Source organism: Rosa chinensis, chromosome 2, assembly GCF_002994745.2.
Source record: "Rosa chinensis cultivar Old Blush chromosome 2, RchiOBHm-V2, whole genome shotgun sequence".
Taxonomy (NCBI): Eukaryota; Viridiplantae; Streptophyta; class Magnoliopsida; order Rosales; family Rosaceae; genus Rosa; species Rosa chinensis.
In genome coordinates, this window is record NC_037089.1 from 76,790,129 (window position 1) to 76,807,650 (window position 17,522).

The 17,522-nt window shown below is 38.4% G+C and overlaps 1 protein-coding gene and 1 long non-coding RNA gene across 5 annotated transcripts; one reads left to right on the plus strand and one right to left on the minus strand.

The window, feature by feature from the left end:
• Positions 1-7,782: 7,782 nt before the first annotated feature.
• Positions 7,783-11,250, minus strand: LOC112186396 (G-type lectin S-receptor-like serine/threonine-protein kinase At1g11330). 3 transcript variants are annotated; one of them, XM_040515557.1, is made up of 8 exons: positions 10,247-11,250; positions 9,830-10,165; positions 9,582-9,702; positions 9,324-9,480; positions 8,989-9,199; positions 8,669-8,906; positions 8,429-8,579; positions 7,783-8,339 (listed from the first exon to the last, which is right to left on the minus strand). In XM_040515557.1, the coding sequence occupies exons 1-8, from the start codon at positions 11,100-11,102 to the stop codon at positions 8,040-8,042; spliced, it is 2,370 nt and encodes a 789-aa protein (XP_040371491.1). In that variant the 5' UTR covers positions 11,103-11,250; the 3' UTR covers positions 7,783-8,039. The 3 variants fall into 3 exon arrangements, with proteins under 3 accessions (XP_040371491.1, XP_040371492.1, XP_024180564.1); XM_040515558.1 differs by having other exon boundaries at positions 9,830-9,883; positions 9,998-11,250; XM_024324796.2 differs by having other exon boundaries at positions 9,830-11,250.
• A 588-nt stretch (positions 11,251-11,838) lies between these two features.
• Positions 11,839-12,905, plus strand: LOC121051927. Of its 2 annotated transcripts, none has more exons than XR_005807482.1 (2): positions 11,839-12,490; positions 12,576-12,905. It is a non-coding gene; the product is annotated as an uncharacterized LOC121051927 (long non-coding RNA). The 2 variants fall into 2 exon arrangements; XR_005807483.1 differs by having other exon boundaries at positions 11,839-12,483.
• The last annotated feature ends 4,617 nt before the right edge of the window (positions 12,906-17,522 follow it).

The following is a 17,522-nucleotide window of genomic DNA, read 5'->3' on the forward strand; positions in this document are numbered from 1 at the left end:
TAACAAGATTGGTGTGCTGGAGTTTGGCTATAAGCTTGATCTCATTTATGAACTCCTGATGCCCTTGCCTAGACAACTTTGATAGCCTTTTTATGGCTACTTCTTGATTTTCAGGCAAAATCCCCTGTAGATGAAGAAAAAAAATGACCCAATAAAAAGCCATCTTAGTCCTTACCAATAAAATTAGTAGTTGAATTTTTTTTTTGGGAGAAAAATATAGATAGGTGTGGTAGAGGCCTATATATTTACTATGTCTTGCTATTCTCCATAGTTTATAGGCTCGCTTTCAAATAAGTGAGTGGTTAGTTCAAATATAGGTGGTCTATTTCTATGTATCATAGTAGTTTTCTTACTACAATATGTCTAGTCGAAGGCAGCAGAAGGATATGTAATGACTACCTTGACATGCGTTGATGAAATCCACATTTCTTTCAAAAAAAAATTAGTAGTTGAATTGGTAAGTTACGTACAGACAAATTAAAATCATCATATTATGAAGGAATAGTGCATTTCCATCGATATTTAGTACTACGGGGGTGTACTCCCCTTATAAACAGGGCCAAATCCTCCCTCACCGAGCTTATTAGCTTCAGAGAAGTAGTTTGTAGCAGCCAATATACTCCTCAAGTCAAAGAGTGATAGTTCTGTATCACTCTTTTCACCTCTAGAACTAAAATCACTAATTGTTTTATTCTTACTTCCTTCAAAGCAACCTATTTTAGTTTTATTATTAGAACATCATTAATTTCTGCACTATCGAGAGAAAGAAGGAGAGAATGGTTGCAGTATCTTCTTTTTCTTTGTTTTCTTCCATAAAAAATAGCCAAAAACTAGAGTAAGCAATCCTGCTGCTGATGAGACTAATGCAATAACAAGGGCCCCTTGAAGAAATTATCAGCCGTAAAGAAAAGAGAAAAATGGCTACAATTTAAGTATTGCATGACTACTTTCTGGCAAACTACTAATGAATTTTTAATTAATACATCCTTGCAGAAAATAGAAAAAGTGTTGAAGGAAAACCGACTTTGTGTGCCTAATCAAACTAGGAGTAGTTCCATAATTGTAATAGGAGAGAAGGTTCTAGAATTCCTAGTTCTACTCAGATTAGTTTTCCTTGTATCATTAGAACATGTACTTTGTAATCCCTATATATAGGGCTCCTATTCTCAATAATGAAACACACAATTCTCTCATCAATCTCTCTCAAATCTATTATTGTTAAACATGTTATCAGCACGAGTTCTAACCACAAAAACCAAAAATTCAAAAACCGAAATTCTCTTCAACATCACCTTTTCACCGTTTCACCTAGCCCAAGCTATCCTAGCCACTATTGCCCACCTGCGCACCCTTGAGCTGCACACTGCCCCTGCAGCTCTTACGCACCCGTGTGCCGCCTACTGCCCCTGCAGCATTGCCGCACGCCTGTTGGCCCTGCAGCACAGTAGGACGCTCGTTCCTGTGCAGATCATCCTGCTAGCACACCCCGAAACGTCTTGATTGGGACCTCAGATCAAAATCCTTCCTTAATCAAAGTTTTTCATCTTTGTCTCTTCTATCTGACCTCTGAATTTCAGCCTTATCGGAGTTGTTTTTCCACCAAGACTCTTTCGCCAAAGCAAGTAGCACCTCCAGCCGAGCCTAGCAATTTCCGGCCAACCTTTCTCAAGACACAAGTTTTTCAAACTGACGTTGCAATCCTGCACATCTCGGCCACACAACAGGGATTGAAAGATAGTAGACCTGTAAATGGGTCGAATTTTGATCCGGACCCGATCCAGATCCGTGGTTATTGGACGGGTTTGGATCGAACATTTTGATCCGTTGATCCGTTAATGACCCGAATCCGCTAACCCGTTTATTTAACAGATCGAATACGGGTTTAGGTCGATCCGATCCGTTAATGATCCAACCCATTTTTGTAATAATAAAATATTATTTTTATTAATATATTATTTTAAAAAATATATAAAATATAAAATATTACAAATTTTAATACAATGTTTTTGTAGGAATCTAGGCATAAATGGCATTATCAAAAAAAGATGTCTAAAAATGGACATCTCCCAAGATTCAAGATACATTATCAACAAAACATGTCAAGAATGCCAAGATTCCAAGAAGCTTTATCATTTAACAATAAAGGTTTGCATGTTTAGTTGACCAAAAGGGTAAGAACGGTGTAGAACAATAGAAATTCAAAAATATTTGAAATTATAAGTGGATCGGATTAGCGGATCGGGTATCCGTTAATCCAGCGGATACGGGTTTGGATCAAGCTATCAATGATCTGCCTGGTTAACGGAGTGGGTTTGGATAGAGTTTTTTCTTTTAGTAAACGGATTTGGATTTAGGTTGATCTGATCCAAACCTGGTCCATTTACAAGTCTAAAAGATAGTTTGTAATCCCCGACCCAGGATCGATAGCATGTCTGCAATCCTACAAGCCTGCATCAACACGCACGTGTATTGAGAATTTCAAGTTCTGAAATGCATGAGTAAGTTTTCACTAGTAAGTTGTTCCTGTTTTTGAAATTTAAATTTATTTTTATTTTTCTTTAGGGACTTACAAAATCCCTTCTTTTACATCCCACCTTTCTGTAACGTGAGTTTGATTTGCTAAAAGCGGAATCATAGGGATTCATGCATGCTACATACGAACTAAGAGAGTTCGTGATCTTCGGACTAAGAATGTCTGTGAGCATCGATTTGTATGAACTAAGAGCGTTCATAGGATCCGGACTAAGAGCGTTCGTAAGCATAAAAATTTGACCATATAAAAGTCATTGGTTTCAATCCAAATCTAAAAATTTGGTAACTATCAACAAAGACAGTGGTTATAACTCTTTCTCACTAGGCATACTCAAGAGTAATTGTGATGTCTAAGAAAGGTTTGAACTGAGAGAACGGTTTTAAAAGTGAGCAACGCTCTACCAAAATCTCGCCTTACCTTTCCTGGTCACAACCAAATTGGAATTACCAAACGGATTGAGTAACTACTACTTGTCTAAGCATGATTATCCTTTTTGGATTAAATTTAGAAACTTTGACATAATCATTGACTTTCATTGAAATGAAGTGTCGATTTTGATTCGAACTTTATCCATTCAAGTATGTTTCCTGGAGAGCTATAATGCCTCGTGGATAGTGCTACTACGCACGCCATACTTCGAAATAGGCAGTTATTTCTTGAGATGACACCTACTCGATCTTCAGTGGCTACGATGGCAGGGTCATCTAAATTGATTCATGGTCGAGGACCAGCTCAATTCTTGTTGCCACATGGCACAATCATTAATGTCACTGAAGCTCTCTATGCTCCTAGGGCTGAAAGAACCCTATTGAGCTTCAAAGATATAAGAGCCAATGGTTTTCATGTGGAAACACATTGTGAGAATGGACAAGAGTTCCTTTGCAACACCTCTAATGACTACGGACATAAAAGAGTCTTAAAGAAACTTATGTGTGGATCTAGTGGGTTATATGCAAATACCATTCGAATAATTGAACCCAATCATGTTATGAGAGATGATTTATGGGATTCTGACACATATAGGCTTTGGCATGACCATCTGGGATACCTAGGTCGTGATAATGATGATACGTATATTAAAGACTTCACATAGGCATCCATTCTTCAGAACGAAGAGAAGTAAGAACTAAAAATTAGTTTAAGGAGATGCACCTATGCCTCACGGCGCTAAGACTATGCAAGACCGGTCACTTAGGGCCAGCGCCATCAACCCCCTATGGCAACAACATGGCTTTGACGCCATGGACCATTCTTTGACTCCTCCTTCTACTTCTAAAGTCAATTGTGACTTCATGGCTCAACCAAATCCTCATTGGTTGCTTCTAAAGCCTATCATTCGTTCTGCAATGCTTGCTCTTTAGCAAAATTAGGATCGAGACCATCCTATGCAAAGGACACTAAAGAAAATATACCATTCTTGCAAAGAATCCAAGGTGATATTTGTGGACTTATTCAACCACCTTGCGAACCATTTAGATATTTTATGGTGTTGGTTGATGCATCGACACGCTGGTCACAAGTCATGTTATTGTCCACAAGGAACGCTGCATTTGCTAAACTCCTAGCACAAATTATTAAGTTAAGGGCTTACCACCCTGATCATCCTAATAAGTCTATAAGACTAGACAATGCTGGGGAGTTTACATAAAAAACTTTTGATGAATATTGCATGTCTATTGGGATTGAAGTTGAACATCCAGTTCCACATGTTCATACCCAAAATGGTCTCGAAGAAGCTGTCATTAAACAACTACAAATGGTTGCTAGAGCATTGGTTATGTGCACCAATCTCCCTATTTCTGCTTGGGGCTATGCAATATTGCATGCAGCTGTGCTTATTCGTTTGAGGCCCACTGCCACTCAACCCTTTTCTGCGTCCCAGATGGTGACTGGGTATGAGCCAGATGTCTCACACTTACGCATATTTGAGTGTGCAGTTTATGTGCCAATTGCGCCGCCACAGCGCACCAAAATGGGTCCTCAAAGACGATTAGGCATTTATGTTGGATATGACTCTCCAACTATTGTCCGCTACTTAGAACCCTTGACAGGCGATCTCTTTACCGCTAGATTTGCGGATTGTTACTTTGATGAGACAATCTTCTAGTCGTTAGAGGGAGATAAGAACATAAATGTTCAACAGGAACGACAGGAATTGTCATAGTCTATCCCCACTATGTCTCATCTTGATCCCCAAACCGCACAGTCAGAAATTGAAGTGTGGAGAATTCTTGATCTTTAGAACGTAGCAAAATTGATGTCTGATGCGTTTTTTGATATCGCTAAAGTAACGAGATCACATATACCTGCTGCAAACGTGCCTGCAAGGATTGATGTCTCTAAAACTAGAGGACATGACGCCATCTCAAGGGCACCTAAGTATGGCGCCAACGTCCCCTCCCATGGTGACTTTGTGGCTAGGCCCACGGCTTTTGCCAGGAAGTGTGGGAGGCCCATAGGTTAGATGGATTCTCGCCCAAGAAAGAAAGCGAGTTTGGCACAAAATAATCCATTAATCATCGAATCGATGTGAATAATCCATCTCATGAGAATATTCCGGATTATGGTTATGTCCAAGAGACATCATTAGGGGGACGCTCCAATGTCAGAACCAATTCCAGAGAATAGAGAGATCTCCATGAATTACACTAATGTACATGAGATGATTGATCTAAATTCTATGCCTATTGATGATGCATTTGCATATCATGTTGCAAAAGGAATAATAGAATATGATGATATCGAACCTCACTCTGTCGAAGAATGTCAACGAAGAGCGGATTGGCCTAAATGGAAAGATGCAATCCAGGCTGAATTTGATTCACTAGCAAAGAAACAGGTATTTGGGCTTATAACACAGACACCCCTAGATGTAAAACCTGTTGGCCAAAAATGGGTATTTGTTAGAAAGCGTAATGAAAAAAATGAGGTGGTTAGATATAAAGCCCGCCTCGTAGCGCAAGGTTTCTCACAACGCCCTGGAATCGATTACGAGGAGACATATTCTCCCGTAATGGACGTTATAACGTTCCGCTACCTTATCAGTTTGGTAGTTTCCGAAATACTTGACATGTAGCTTATAGATGTGGTTACAGCATATCTCTATGGGGATCTAGATTCAAAGATATATATAAAAGTTCCAGATGGACTTCAATTACACAAGTCAAGTGGCTCTAAACTACGGAGCGCATTTTCAATAAGATTAAAACGCTCACTATATGGATTAAAACAATCCGGATGGATGTAGTATAACCGTCTAAGTGACTACTTGATTGGGAAGAGATATATTAATAATGAAATATGCTCATGCGTGTTCATTAAAAGAACAAGTTCTGGATTTGCAATCGTAGCAGTTTATGTCGATGACATGGACCTAATTGGAACTTAGATGAATTAAAGGAAACTGCAAAATACTTGAAATCCGAATTTAAGATGAAAGATCTTGGGAAAACACGGTTTTGTTTCGGTTTAGAACTCAAGCACCGTAGTGACAGAATACGCTGTGCAAGAGCAGTTCGAAGGCATTCGGATTCACACTCACTCATGCTCCTTTTGTACAACATAATACAATGATCAGGCAGTTTCAGCTTTTCAAACTTTGAGAACCCTTCTTCGTCATCACATGTCAGATTCTTTTCTCTAACACAGCCACCTGCCCAATGCCCTACATCCCATTGTTTCTGAATTTTGGGTATAAAACCAGTCAAACACTTGCATGGTGAGACAGATTCATATTTATCACAGGCACCATTTGGACTGCAACGAGCAATATAATCACATGTATGAAGAGGCTCTCCCCATAATGGACTCCATATTCTCTTGTCTTCCTTCCACAGCTGTCAGCTGCATTACGTAGTAGCATTCCAGACGCCTTCAAAACCATCATCAGTTTTACTGAGTTATTGGAGACACCATGAGTAAAAATATCCTCCTCATCATGATTGTTGTCAGCAAGGTAAAAGAAGGTTCCATCATCATTACTGAAAAATTCTCCACTTGAACCTCCACCAATTGGTTTCCCTCCAGAGTCAACATAGATAGCACTTCTCCAATATGGAACATTTTCCTTCCAGGTAAGAAACTGTGAAGGCACTTTAGGATCCATGGCGCTTGTGAACCTTCTGGGCTGCGGAACATCAAATGCTGCCCAGGATGTAAGTCACCATTGCTGACCAGTCCTTTGGTTAAAGCCAATTTTCATGCCAGGAAGCATAGCATATCAGTGGGATAATCGAAGCTCTGCCATAAGGTTTCTCAGAACAAGGTTTCCGGTGTCCAAGAGTAAAGCAGTTGTGTTACTCATTGCAGAAGCAGATACTGATGCATTAGTTGACCAGATAATTTTTCTAGTCTCATCCAATACTCAGAGATTTCCATCACCGCTGAGCATACAAATGCCAGGAGAATGTAGTGGGGATTCTGTGTTAGCTACCCATACTTTTTCACTTTTTGGAAATGTGTTGTACCATATACCAAGGAAGTGTTTACTAGAATTTTCAGGACTAAAGAAGCCTAATACAAAGATTTCAGAGAAAGAAATCAAGGTGTAGTTTGCAGTGATAGATTTTCCTGGTACTAGATTGTCTCGGCTGGTGCAAAGAGAGAAGAATAACGTAACAAGACAAAGAACGAGCCACCCCATTCAGAAACAGAGAGATAGAAGGAAGAGAATTAAAGAAGAAGGAGAATCGGTGGAACAGCGCGCCAAGGCAAGTGGTTCAACAATACATAAGGGTACCATAATGGGTTGGTCCCTCCTAGTTGGAGGAGGTGAGAAACCAGATGGTGACTTACCACAACTGATTTGAACAAGGAAAGGATGATTAATATGGCTTTCGAGGCCTCAAAGGTTTCTGTGCCATAAGATATGCTTTCATGACTGGACAACGTGACAATGCCATAAGTGATCAAGATATGGACCTTTATCTGTCACCAGTGAATAGGGTGAATAGGTCCCTCACATTATGTCCATGAAAAAACATTCTATATTCAGACCTAATGGAAATACTTAAAATGGAAAGTTTCCAAGTCAAACCAGCCGAGTAAAGAAGCAAATTAAATGCTAGCAGCTATAGGCTAAAGCTAAATACTAGGTTATCGATCAAGAAGTAGAATTCGAGACAATGGTAAGTTCAATACCACAGTCTTGCTCATACTTGGACGTGTTTGGTAACAGTATAGAATCCGATTCTACTTCTTGGTAGCCTAGTATGAGCTGGGCAGCAAAACTCTGCTACAGAGGCCAGGACGAATTAAAATCCCTGTTCTTAACAAGGTTTCCATTATCTAAAAGTACTGTAGCACAGAAGTACCTGAGGTGGTGGCACTGCAGCAATCATACTTGCCCCTATGGATGTAGTTGTTCAAGTCATAATGATATCTGCTCCTTTAATAAGGGGGAAAAAAACCTAACCAGTAAGGGCCACAAAAGGGTCACAGATTGCAAGTTCAAAGTGTCTACTGTTTACCGCTTGTTGAAAGGAAACATTATTGAATTATTGAATATCTACCGAGCTTCTAGTAAACTATTGGTAATTTCATTATTGGAAAACCTAGTAGATGAACCAACAACATTGGCGTTCTCAAGTGTTGAAAAGGCAGGTTCATTGGAAGGTGGAAGTGATGAAGCTCCAGTGCCCTGCAGCATAAGAATTACCGAGGACATTGTTGGTCGATCAGCTGCAGCTTGTTGAACACACAAGAGCCCTACATGGATACACCTTAGAGCCTCATGAAACTGGCATGTTTCCCTTATTGATGCATCAATCACCTCCACTCCTCTTCCTTCCTTCCATAACTCCCATACCTAAGATTTAACATATAAACGCATTAATCTAGCTTGAGCGAATTTTCACCTACTTACAGTTAAATAATAGACTAAACTGTAATTCTTACCCATCCAGCAAGAGTTAGTGAACGATCAAAATGATGAAAAATAGCATTCTTCCTTCCACTTACAATCTCCAGCAACAACACCCCAAAGCTAAATACATCCAATTTATCAGAAAAATGGCCATAGAGAGCGTATTCAGGAGACATGTAGCCGCTGCAAGAGTGACATGCAAGTAATTAAAATAGTAATTAATTGCAGAAAGTTTATATGAATGAAATCATGCCTAAATAATTTATGCTTACTATGTTCCAACAATCCTGTTGGTATTTGCTTCTGTTTGATTCGTATCGAAAATCTTTGCCATTCCAAAATCTGAAATTTTGGGGTTCATTGTTCCATCCAACAAAATATTACTTGCTTTGAGGTCCCTATGAATGATTTTCAGTCTTGAGTACTTATGGATATAAAGTACTCCTTGTGCAATCCCTTCTATAATTCGAAAACGAGTATTCCAATCCAATTCTGAATTTCCAGATGGATCTGTTTGTACAAACCACGAAGAAGAATAGTTAAATCAGCAATATTTATCAAAAGACTAATATTAGAAGTAAAGAGCATATACCAAACAAAAACTTGTCTAAACTTCGATTGGGCATGTACTCATACATCAATAACCTTTCCTCTTCTTCAATACAGCAACCCAAGAGCCTAACAAGATTGGTATGCTGAAGTTTAGATATAAGCTTTAACTCATTCATGAACTCCTGATGTCCTTGCCCGGACTTCGTGGATAGCCTTTTTATGGCTACTTCTTGATTTTCAGTCAAAATCCCCTATAAACTTATCAAAATTATTTGATGACCATCAAGAGAAGTACAAAAGAACTTTCCAATAATTATGAACATTAATTGAAGAATAATGCACTTGCATATAAAGAGCATAATATGGAACTTTCACCTTATAAACAGGGCCAAATCCTCCCTCTCCTAGTTTATTAGCTTCAGAGAAGTTGTTTGTAGCAACTAATATACTCCTTAAACCAAAATGTGGGAGTTCTATATTATTTTTTCCACCTCCAACACTGACATTCTTGATAGAATCTCTCCCATACTCCCTGTTTAAATATCATTGTTAGAGCATCATTTGGTTGAATTTCTTGAATAAATGTGACTGCACGCATGTGTGTGAGTGTCTGAGATAGAAATATACCAGTACCTGCCCAAAAATTTCTTCCCTAAGAAATAGCCCAAAGTTAATATAATCAGTCCTGCTATTGCTGAGGCTATGACAATTACAAGGGACACCTTCAAGGAATTATCAGAATGACCCTTACCAGCTACAAAGAAAAGAAAACACATCAAGATGATATACAAAAATGCTAATCTAATCTCAGCTACTAAGGTCCTCTAAGAATTTTAATTGACATTATGCATGCAGCAAATAGAAGGAACTTCTAACCATACCTTGATTGGAGCGATGAACACGAATAAAAATATTTTTCCCAAGAGAGTGATTTGCTACAAGATCAATCAAGTCACCAAACCATGTCAAACATCTCGCGGTATTTTCTCCTGTCTCATTCAGGTAAGCATAAGCTGTGCAAGAACAGTTCTGATAGCATTGAGACTCACACTCGCTCATTCTCTTATTGACTAAAAGAACAGCATGATCTGGTAGTTTCAACCCTTCAAACCTTGAAAATCCTTCTGATCTGGTATCGCATGTCAGTGGTTTTTCCCTGACACATCCACCAGCCCAATCCCCCTGAGCCCATTGTTTCTGAAATTTGGGTATAAAACCTGTCAAACATTTACATGGAGATGAGAGGGACTCATTTTTATCACAGGCACCATATGGACCACAAGGAGCATAAAAATCACATTTATGAACCGGCTCCCTCCACCATGCATACCATGTTCTACTGTGAACCAGCCATTGCTGCATCACAATCTGCCCAGTTGGATCCAGCAAGGCCCTCAATTTTACTGGACTAACCGACACCGAGACACCATAAGTAAGATAGTCCTCATTAGCATCAAAGTTGTAAGTGAGGAAATACGAATTTTCAGTTGAAATTCCAAAGTTTGTTTTCGTCTCCTTGCCAAAGAAGGTACCACTTCTCCAATATGGAGCATTTTCCTTCCAGATATAAGCCTGCCCTGGTAGTCCTTTAGGATCAAAGCCTAAAGTGAACTTTCCGGGATGTGGATCATCAAGCGCTGCCCAGGATGTAAGGCATCTTTGTTGGCCACTCCTTTTGTTCAAGCTAACCTTCATTTCAGGCAACAATGTATCAGAAGGATGATCAAAGCTCTGCCACAAAATGCCTTTTCCAAACCTCAGAACGAGGTTTCCGTTATTCATTAGGAAACCAGTTGTGGCATTCCTTGCCGAAGAAGCAACTGATGCATTAGATGACCAGATAAGTACTTTTCCAGTTCCATCCAACACCACAAGATTCCCATCACCTCTGAGGGCAAAAAAACCTGGAGAATCAAGTGGGGATTCTCTGTTGGCTACCCATACAATTGATGCAGTGTGTGGGATTGTGTTGTACCATATACCTAGGAAAAATTTGGTAGAATTTTGTGGACTGAAAAAACCTAATCCAAAGGTTCCATTGGAAGAAATTAATGTCTGGTTTGCACTGATAGATTTGCCTGGTATTATAGTGTCCTGGCTACTACAAATAGATGAGAGTAACATAACAATAGAAAGAAAGAGCCACCCCCCCATTCGGAGAGAAAGAAGTTTCAATACTTACACTCCAAATTGGCTACCGGAAATCTGTCACTAAAACTAGTGAAAGTTCATATACGAAAACTCTGTCTCACTCAATTTAAACTAAGCATCATGTCTTCTAAAGAACCTGAACTCATAAATAAATATATTAATTACAGTTATTAGTGACAGAAATTGACTAGCTAGGGAGAAGAATATGTGTTGAGGCGGCCTATCCCATCCAGTTACCAACTAAGATTCAAAGTTACCAACTAATCAGGGACCACCTGCATATAATATACTAAAAGATGGAGAAAATCCCAAAGAGGAAACATCGCAAACAAGGTAATGAGTAACAGACAGGAATGTGTTAAACGTTTTCGTCAAATACAAAGAAAATAATTGGATGAGGGACTGACAATGGCGTACCTGGGATACACAGCAATTTGATAGACCACGGCACTGACCGGAGACTGATAATTAAAATAACAAAGGTAGAGAGTAGTGAGGAAATTTGTTTTTCCCTTCTTCCTCTGGTTTTCTTTCTTGCAGGTCAAAGTGTCAAGGAGAAGAACCAATGTAGTGAGGTAGGCACCACTCCATTTCAGCCAAATTTCTCCTTGGCAAGAAAAACATCAGCATCAATTCGTGAAAATTAATACTTCCTTAACTTATAAAAGAACGCGCCTCCACGCGCTAGATCTAGAAAAAGATTTTCTTGCTTCTCCGTCCGGCGGCTAGTCCTAGCGACGTCGTCGTCGGACGGGACCTCGTGTTCTAGCGCCGTTTTGGCTGCTCGATTGGTTGGTGGAGGATTTGGGTCTGAAATCCGGATCAAGGATGGGGAAAGGAGATTGGGATGGCTGGAAGAGTGGCCAGGTTCGATGGTGGCTGTCGGGGTTAAGAGGGTGGTGCAGGTGGCATTCACCGCTACCGGGCGCTAAGGCTCGACGGAGTTGGGGGCCGCGCGGCGGATTGAAGCTGGGATGGGATGGGATGGGATCCGATCTGAATCGATCGGTGGTGCCAAACCCATTGCAGATCTGTTATCTGGCCAATGGGCATCGTCATCTCCGGTCCGGCGCGTGGTAGCTTATCCACGACAGTGCTGCTGCGGCGGTGAAGGCCGGATCGCCGGATGGTGGTGGGTGTGCGACGGTGGGAATGCGGCTGGAACTCTTCCGGGCTTGGTGGGGCGTTTCCACATCTTTGGTCGGGTCTTGGGCCTGGGTCATGGTGTTGGGCCCAATTAGGGCTTTATTACTTTTAATTTTCAGTTTGTTTAGTTTTTTAGTTGCAATTTATTTTTTGCTTTTAATAAGTCCTGACTATGTTTTGGGTTGGAAATGTAGGCTTCGTCCCGGCCTGCACACCTTGCTTGCCATGTCTGCTCTAGGTAGGAGGTGAGTTCCTTACTTTGTCAAATTGTCGCAGCCTTCTAGTGGCAAAATGAAACTAAGTGTCATCGGATTATATTTTCGGTGGCAGCATACTAGGAAAGCTGATAGTATTGGTTACTCATGGCAACGAGTGAGGATTATCTTTCCGGTTTGTCACCACAATTGTAAAGCGAATGGAGTAACCCGTAGAACACTATTCGCTAAAGGGTGCATGTTAGAATGCATATTCATAGATGAGACACCTGTTATAATTTCATGTGGGTCTCTTGAGGCTTATTGTAATTTGGGGTTAAGGCACTATGCTCCCCCGGGTGTATTCTATGGTTTCAGTAGTTGTTAAGGAGTGAGGACCACTGCACCAGCCATTTCTTAAAAAAAAAAAAAAAAAAAAAAAAAAAAAAAAAAAAAAAAAAAAAAACATCAACATGTCTCAAGCTTTATAATGGGCAAAGAGTAATTACTAGGTGAAAATTGGCCATTTTAGTTAAAACTTTTGAGAAATTTTTTTTTATTTTTATTTTTTATTTTTCAGAGGACCTTATCCACCGAGGAAAACCATGGAAATTTTTTTGCAGCTGAACATCTGCATCGAGGAGAAGATGGCATTCCCGCATTTACCATGTCACAAAAGGGCATACAAATGAAAGCAATAGGCATTACAACAAATGCATCCAAACTCATCCAAGCTTCGGAGAGTTTGATAAAATATATGGGCAGTACTTGCAAAAAAAATTGCTACATTTGATGAGATATAAACAGAGAGCCTAATATCTATCTCTCAATTAAATGAGAAGATAACCCTAAGAAGTGAGTTTTACGACTTCAGCGAACTTTAGTGTGAAAATTATTCTATGCACCGACGGTGCAAATGACCCAACACTTATAAGATAATCTCAACCCTTGATATTTATATTCAATATTTTTATTAATAACTTAAAAATGTATTTAATATAATCTCACCATCCATTTATATCGGTACAAGTGCACGTCAGTGCATTGAATCCTCCCCAACTTTAGTGAGAGATTTTTGGGTAACACATATAAAGCAATTGAGTTTTCATTGGGTTACCTCTGTTTCATCCACGTGGCAAGGCGGCCCAACTTAAGACATTTTTGTTTGAGCCCCAATTTATTGAACACTATAACTCTATAAGTGCATTGATGATTGACAATATAAGACTTAAAACACAAATTTTTTCATGATTTGTACACCCAACTAAAGATAGAGAATACCATAACCGGTCTAGAAAAAAGGTTTACGGTTTACGATTCTCCGTTTAAGTGGAAGTTGACTATAAAGCTTCTTTTTCCCTCTTTTTGTTTTTTTTTTTTTGGAGAGACTGGACTATAAAGCCTTCTAAGATTTGAGCTTGGAACCAACCTGAAGGATTTTAAAGCGTATCCGTCAATCTACAAATCAACCCTTTGAATTTGTCCATCCACAACTAATTAAAACTATATGTCATCAATTGATCATTCTCCAAGCTATAATGGTAACGCAGGTCTAAATTTAATATTTTTTTTTTCTTTCTTATAAGAAAGAGGAGAAGTCGATTGAACTTGGAACATCTATTAATTTTTCAAACTAAGAAGCAAATTGCTACTAAATCAAATACTACCCCACAACAAATGCAAGACTAAGTTTTACTATTTCAGTCCTGAATATGTGATCACAAATTCACAGTAGCAATACGTATTTACCGTTACTGAAATACTGAATAATATTGACAACGGGAATCGTAGCTTCATTGCTTGCAGCAGAAGAACCGAATTCATTGTTGATTGATCAACTAGAGCATCTTGAACACACAAAATGCCTACATGGATACATCTCAAGGCTTCATAAGACCGGTAAGTTTGGCTAGCTGAAAGATCATCAACCCACTCTACGTACCTTCTCTACCTTCTTGCCTAATTTCCCCCTCTATATTCTTTGCTTCGACCTTATAGCTCTCCCACCCCGGATCTCTCTCAACATTGTTCTATTTCTTTGCTTCCCTTTTGATCCCTCCCTATTCTTAATTCAACACTTTCTCAAGGGTCTTCTAGATCCAGTTACAAACTTTGTCCGCTCCAACAGCTCATTGGATGTCCTTTCACTCGTTTATTCACTTCATCTTATGTGCGACTGTATGTAAACGCGGTATACGTATCATATCTTCCCAATGAGCCAATGTGGGACTCCAAGGGCAACTACATACTCTGGTTTATTTATATATGCATAACTTTTATGAAGAGGAATGCTAACAACTTTTCCCTCCAATCTTTCCTTTTCTACATTCTCCATTCATTGCATGTCACGTGTATTCCACTATCTAAAAAATGCAAATAATTAATACAATTAAAAGACAAGTTTTCACTTCCCCTCTTTACCCTTATTTAATTTCACATGCATTTAATTAAGTAATTAATTTTTGTTTCTCAACTTTTTTTCTTTTTTCTTTTTGTGAATCCTTTTTATTTGCAATTTATATTACTTTTGTGGGCTTACGTATGTATTTACATAAGAAATACATACATACATATATATATATATATATATATATATTTAAGAACATACATACTTCAAATTTTTCTCAAAAAAAAAAAAGAATTGAAACCAAAAAAATGGCTAAATGTTTGCTTTACTTATATACATATATCAAAGAGAATGTTAAAAAAAAAATATATATATAATCATCTAATCTAACATGTGTTCTAACGAGAAGGAAAAAAAAAACGTTTGCAGCTACCATGTTAGTGAGAAACCATTTTATTTTTTGTTTTTTTGTTTCTTTTTGTTTTTTGTGGGTTTTATATATAAAAAAAATGTCAAAACAAAAGACTCAGTATTATGGAACATGACCAAATAAATGAAAGAAAAATTTTCATTGAAAAACTTAGGAAATATAAGAAATGAAAAAAAGTTCATTAGAAAAACAAAAGAGTCAAGAATTTTTTTTTTTTCATATTAATAAAGAGCATTTAATAAGGTCAAATATCAATAAGGGCAAAACATGGAATGAAATTAGTTATTTTTTCAAAGTAGTAAATACATAGATTGTAATCATAAATAAATCCATATGGCACAAGATAAGTTGGGAAGGTAGAAAGGGAAATGTTGGAGGAGAAGGTTGCTAGCATTCCTCTTTTATGAAAGGCAGCAAGCACGCATGCCTACTTTACTGATCTATCTTTCCTTTTCCTGCAGTGATTGCTTTGATTGCATCAAGTTGAAGTCGATTCAACTTTTAGGAGAACTGAAGTCGCTTTGATTGCATCAAGTTGAAGTCGATTCAACTTTTAGGAGAACTGAAGTATCTCTCTTGGTTTAGCAACTTGAGGTTCACCATTGCTTTGGATCAACAACTGATTCTAACGCAGAACAAGCTTGTGAAGCATCTGTATACAGGTAAAGGGCACTACTACAAAAATTGGATCAACGACGGCTAAAAACTGTCGTCTAATATGGAGGCAAACCGTCATATATCGAGGCGCCATCTGATGAAGGTCGATTATAGGTAACCATCGTGTGAAGGGCTCGGCAGCCTGTCGACAGCATTAGTTGTTGCGTGCTATTCTTCAGACAACGGGCAACTTTAGAAACTGTTGTGTGATTGCAAATTAGAGGTCGCTTTATTTTATGCTCGTTGTGTGACTTTCATTCAGACGATAGTTTTTATTTTTGGGTCATTGTGACTATTATGCACATACGACAGTTTTTTTGTGGTTATTGCTGTCCTAATAGAATGATTCAATGCATTATATTTGCTGGATGTGGAATTAAAAATGACCAAATTAACAGTAACTGATCAATATATATATAAAAGAAATTGTTACAATCCACATCATGCACCAAAATGGATTGTGCAAAGATAATCTTTTGTCCACAAAAGGAGTACATCTAATAATACATCAAGAAATTTACTTAAGAGTGTCTAGCTTTGCTGCTCTCATGGCCTCATTGGAGTCTAAGGAGCTTGAAGTTTGAGGAGCTCCTCACCCTCAATGTCTTATGGAGTTTCTTCAATGGCATCAGAACTAATATAGGAGGCTCATTTGTACATTTGTCTTCTCTCTCTTTCTGTCAACTTTGGTTGTTTTCTATATCATACAGTGGCCGGGTACTTTACAGCTCCTTAATATAGTCAGTTGTCCATTGCCTGCTATAGTCACCTCCTCAATATAATCAAAGTGTGTTCATTGCCTGATATAGTCAGTTGGAACCAAGAACCCAATCAATTTAATAACACAATTCACATAAAAATGAGAAGAATGTTAGCAATTAGATAGAACACCATGAAAACGTAAACAAGCTGAAAAGTGGGTCAGAGGGTGTATAAACCATGTAATGCACACCATCCTGCAGCAAAGAACCACAGATTAACCATCAACACAACAATGGTTAAGTACGTACAACATATACAACATTACAACTTCTTGTACTTGATCTCATGAAATGAAATTTTAAAACTGTTTACATTCAATTGATCCACTCCAAAAGGTACTAAACCAAAAGAATGTATACTGAAGACTCTGCAGTGACATGTAAGTGAAAAAGGAGATGGGAAGTTCTATTTCTCCAGACTATAAGAAAATTACCTTAAATCAAGGTCACTTTATTAAGCAGTGAATAACCTCTCCTAAAATGACAACACCTCAGGTTTGAATAGACTTTGTTCAGCGACTTTGTTATACTTACATAATATATTTCCAAGTCCACACACATTTCTTTCTGTTTACTGTTATCATCCATCTTTAACCGTTTGACCTCATGAGTAAGGACAAATATATAACATGAAAATTCATATATTGTCGAGACTCACCAGCAGTGTCGATCATATCATCTACCATCAGCAACTTTTCCTTTTACATCTCCAATCAAGTTCATCACCTGGAAATCCATCTTTAACCGTTTGACCTCATGAGTAAGGACAAATATATAACAAGAAAATTCATATATTGTCGAGACTCACCAGCAGTGTCGATCATATCATCTACCATCAACAACTTTTCCTTTTACATCGCCAATCAAGTTCATCACCTGGGAAGGCAA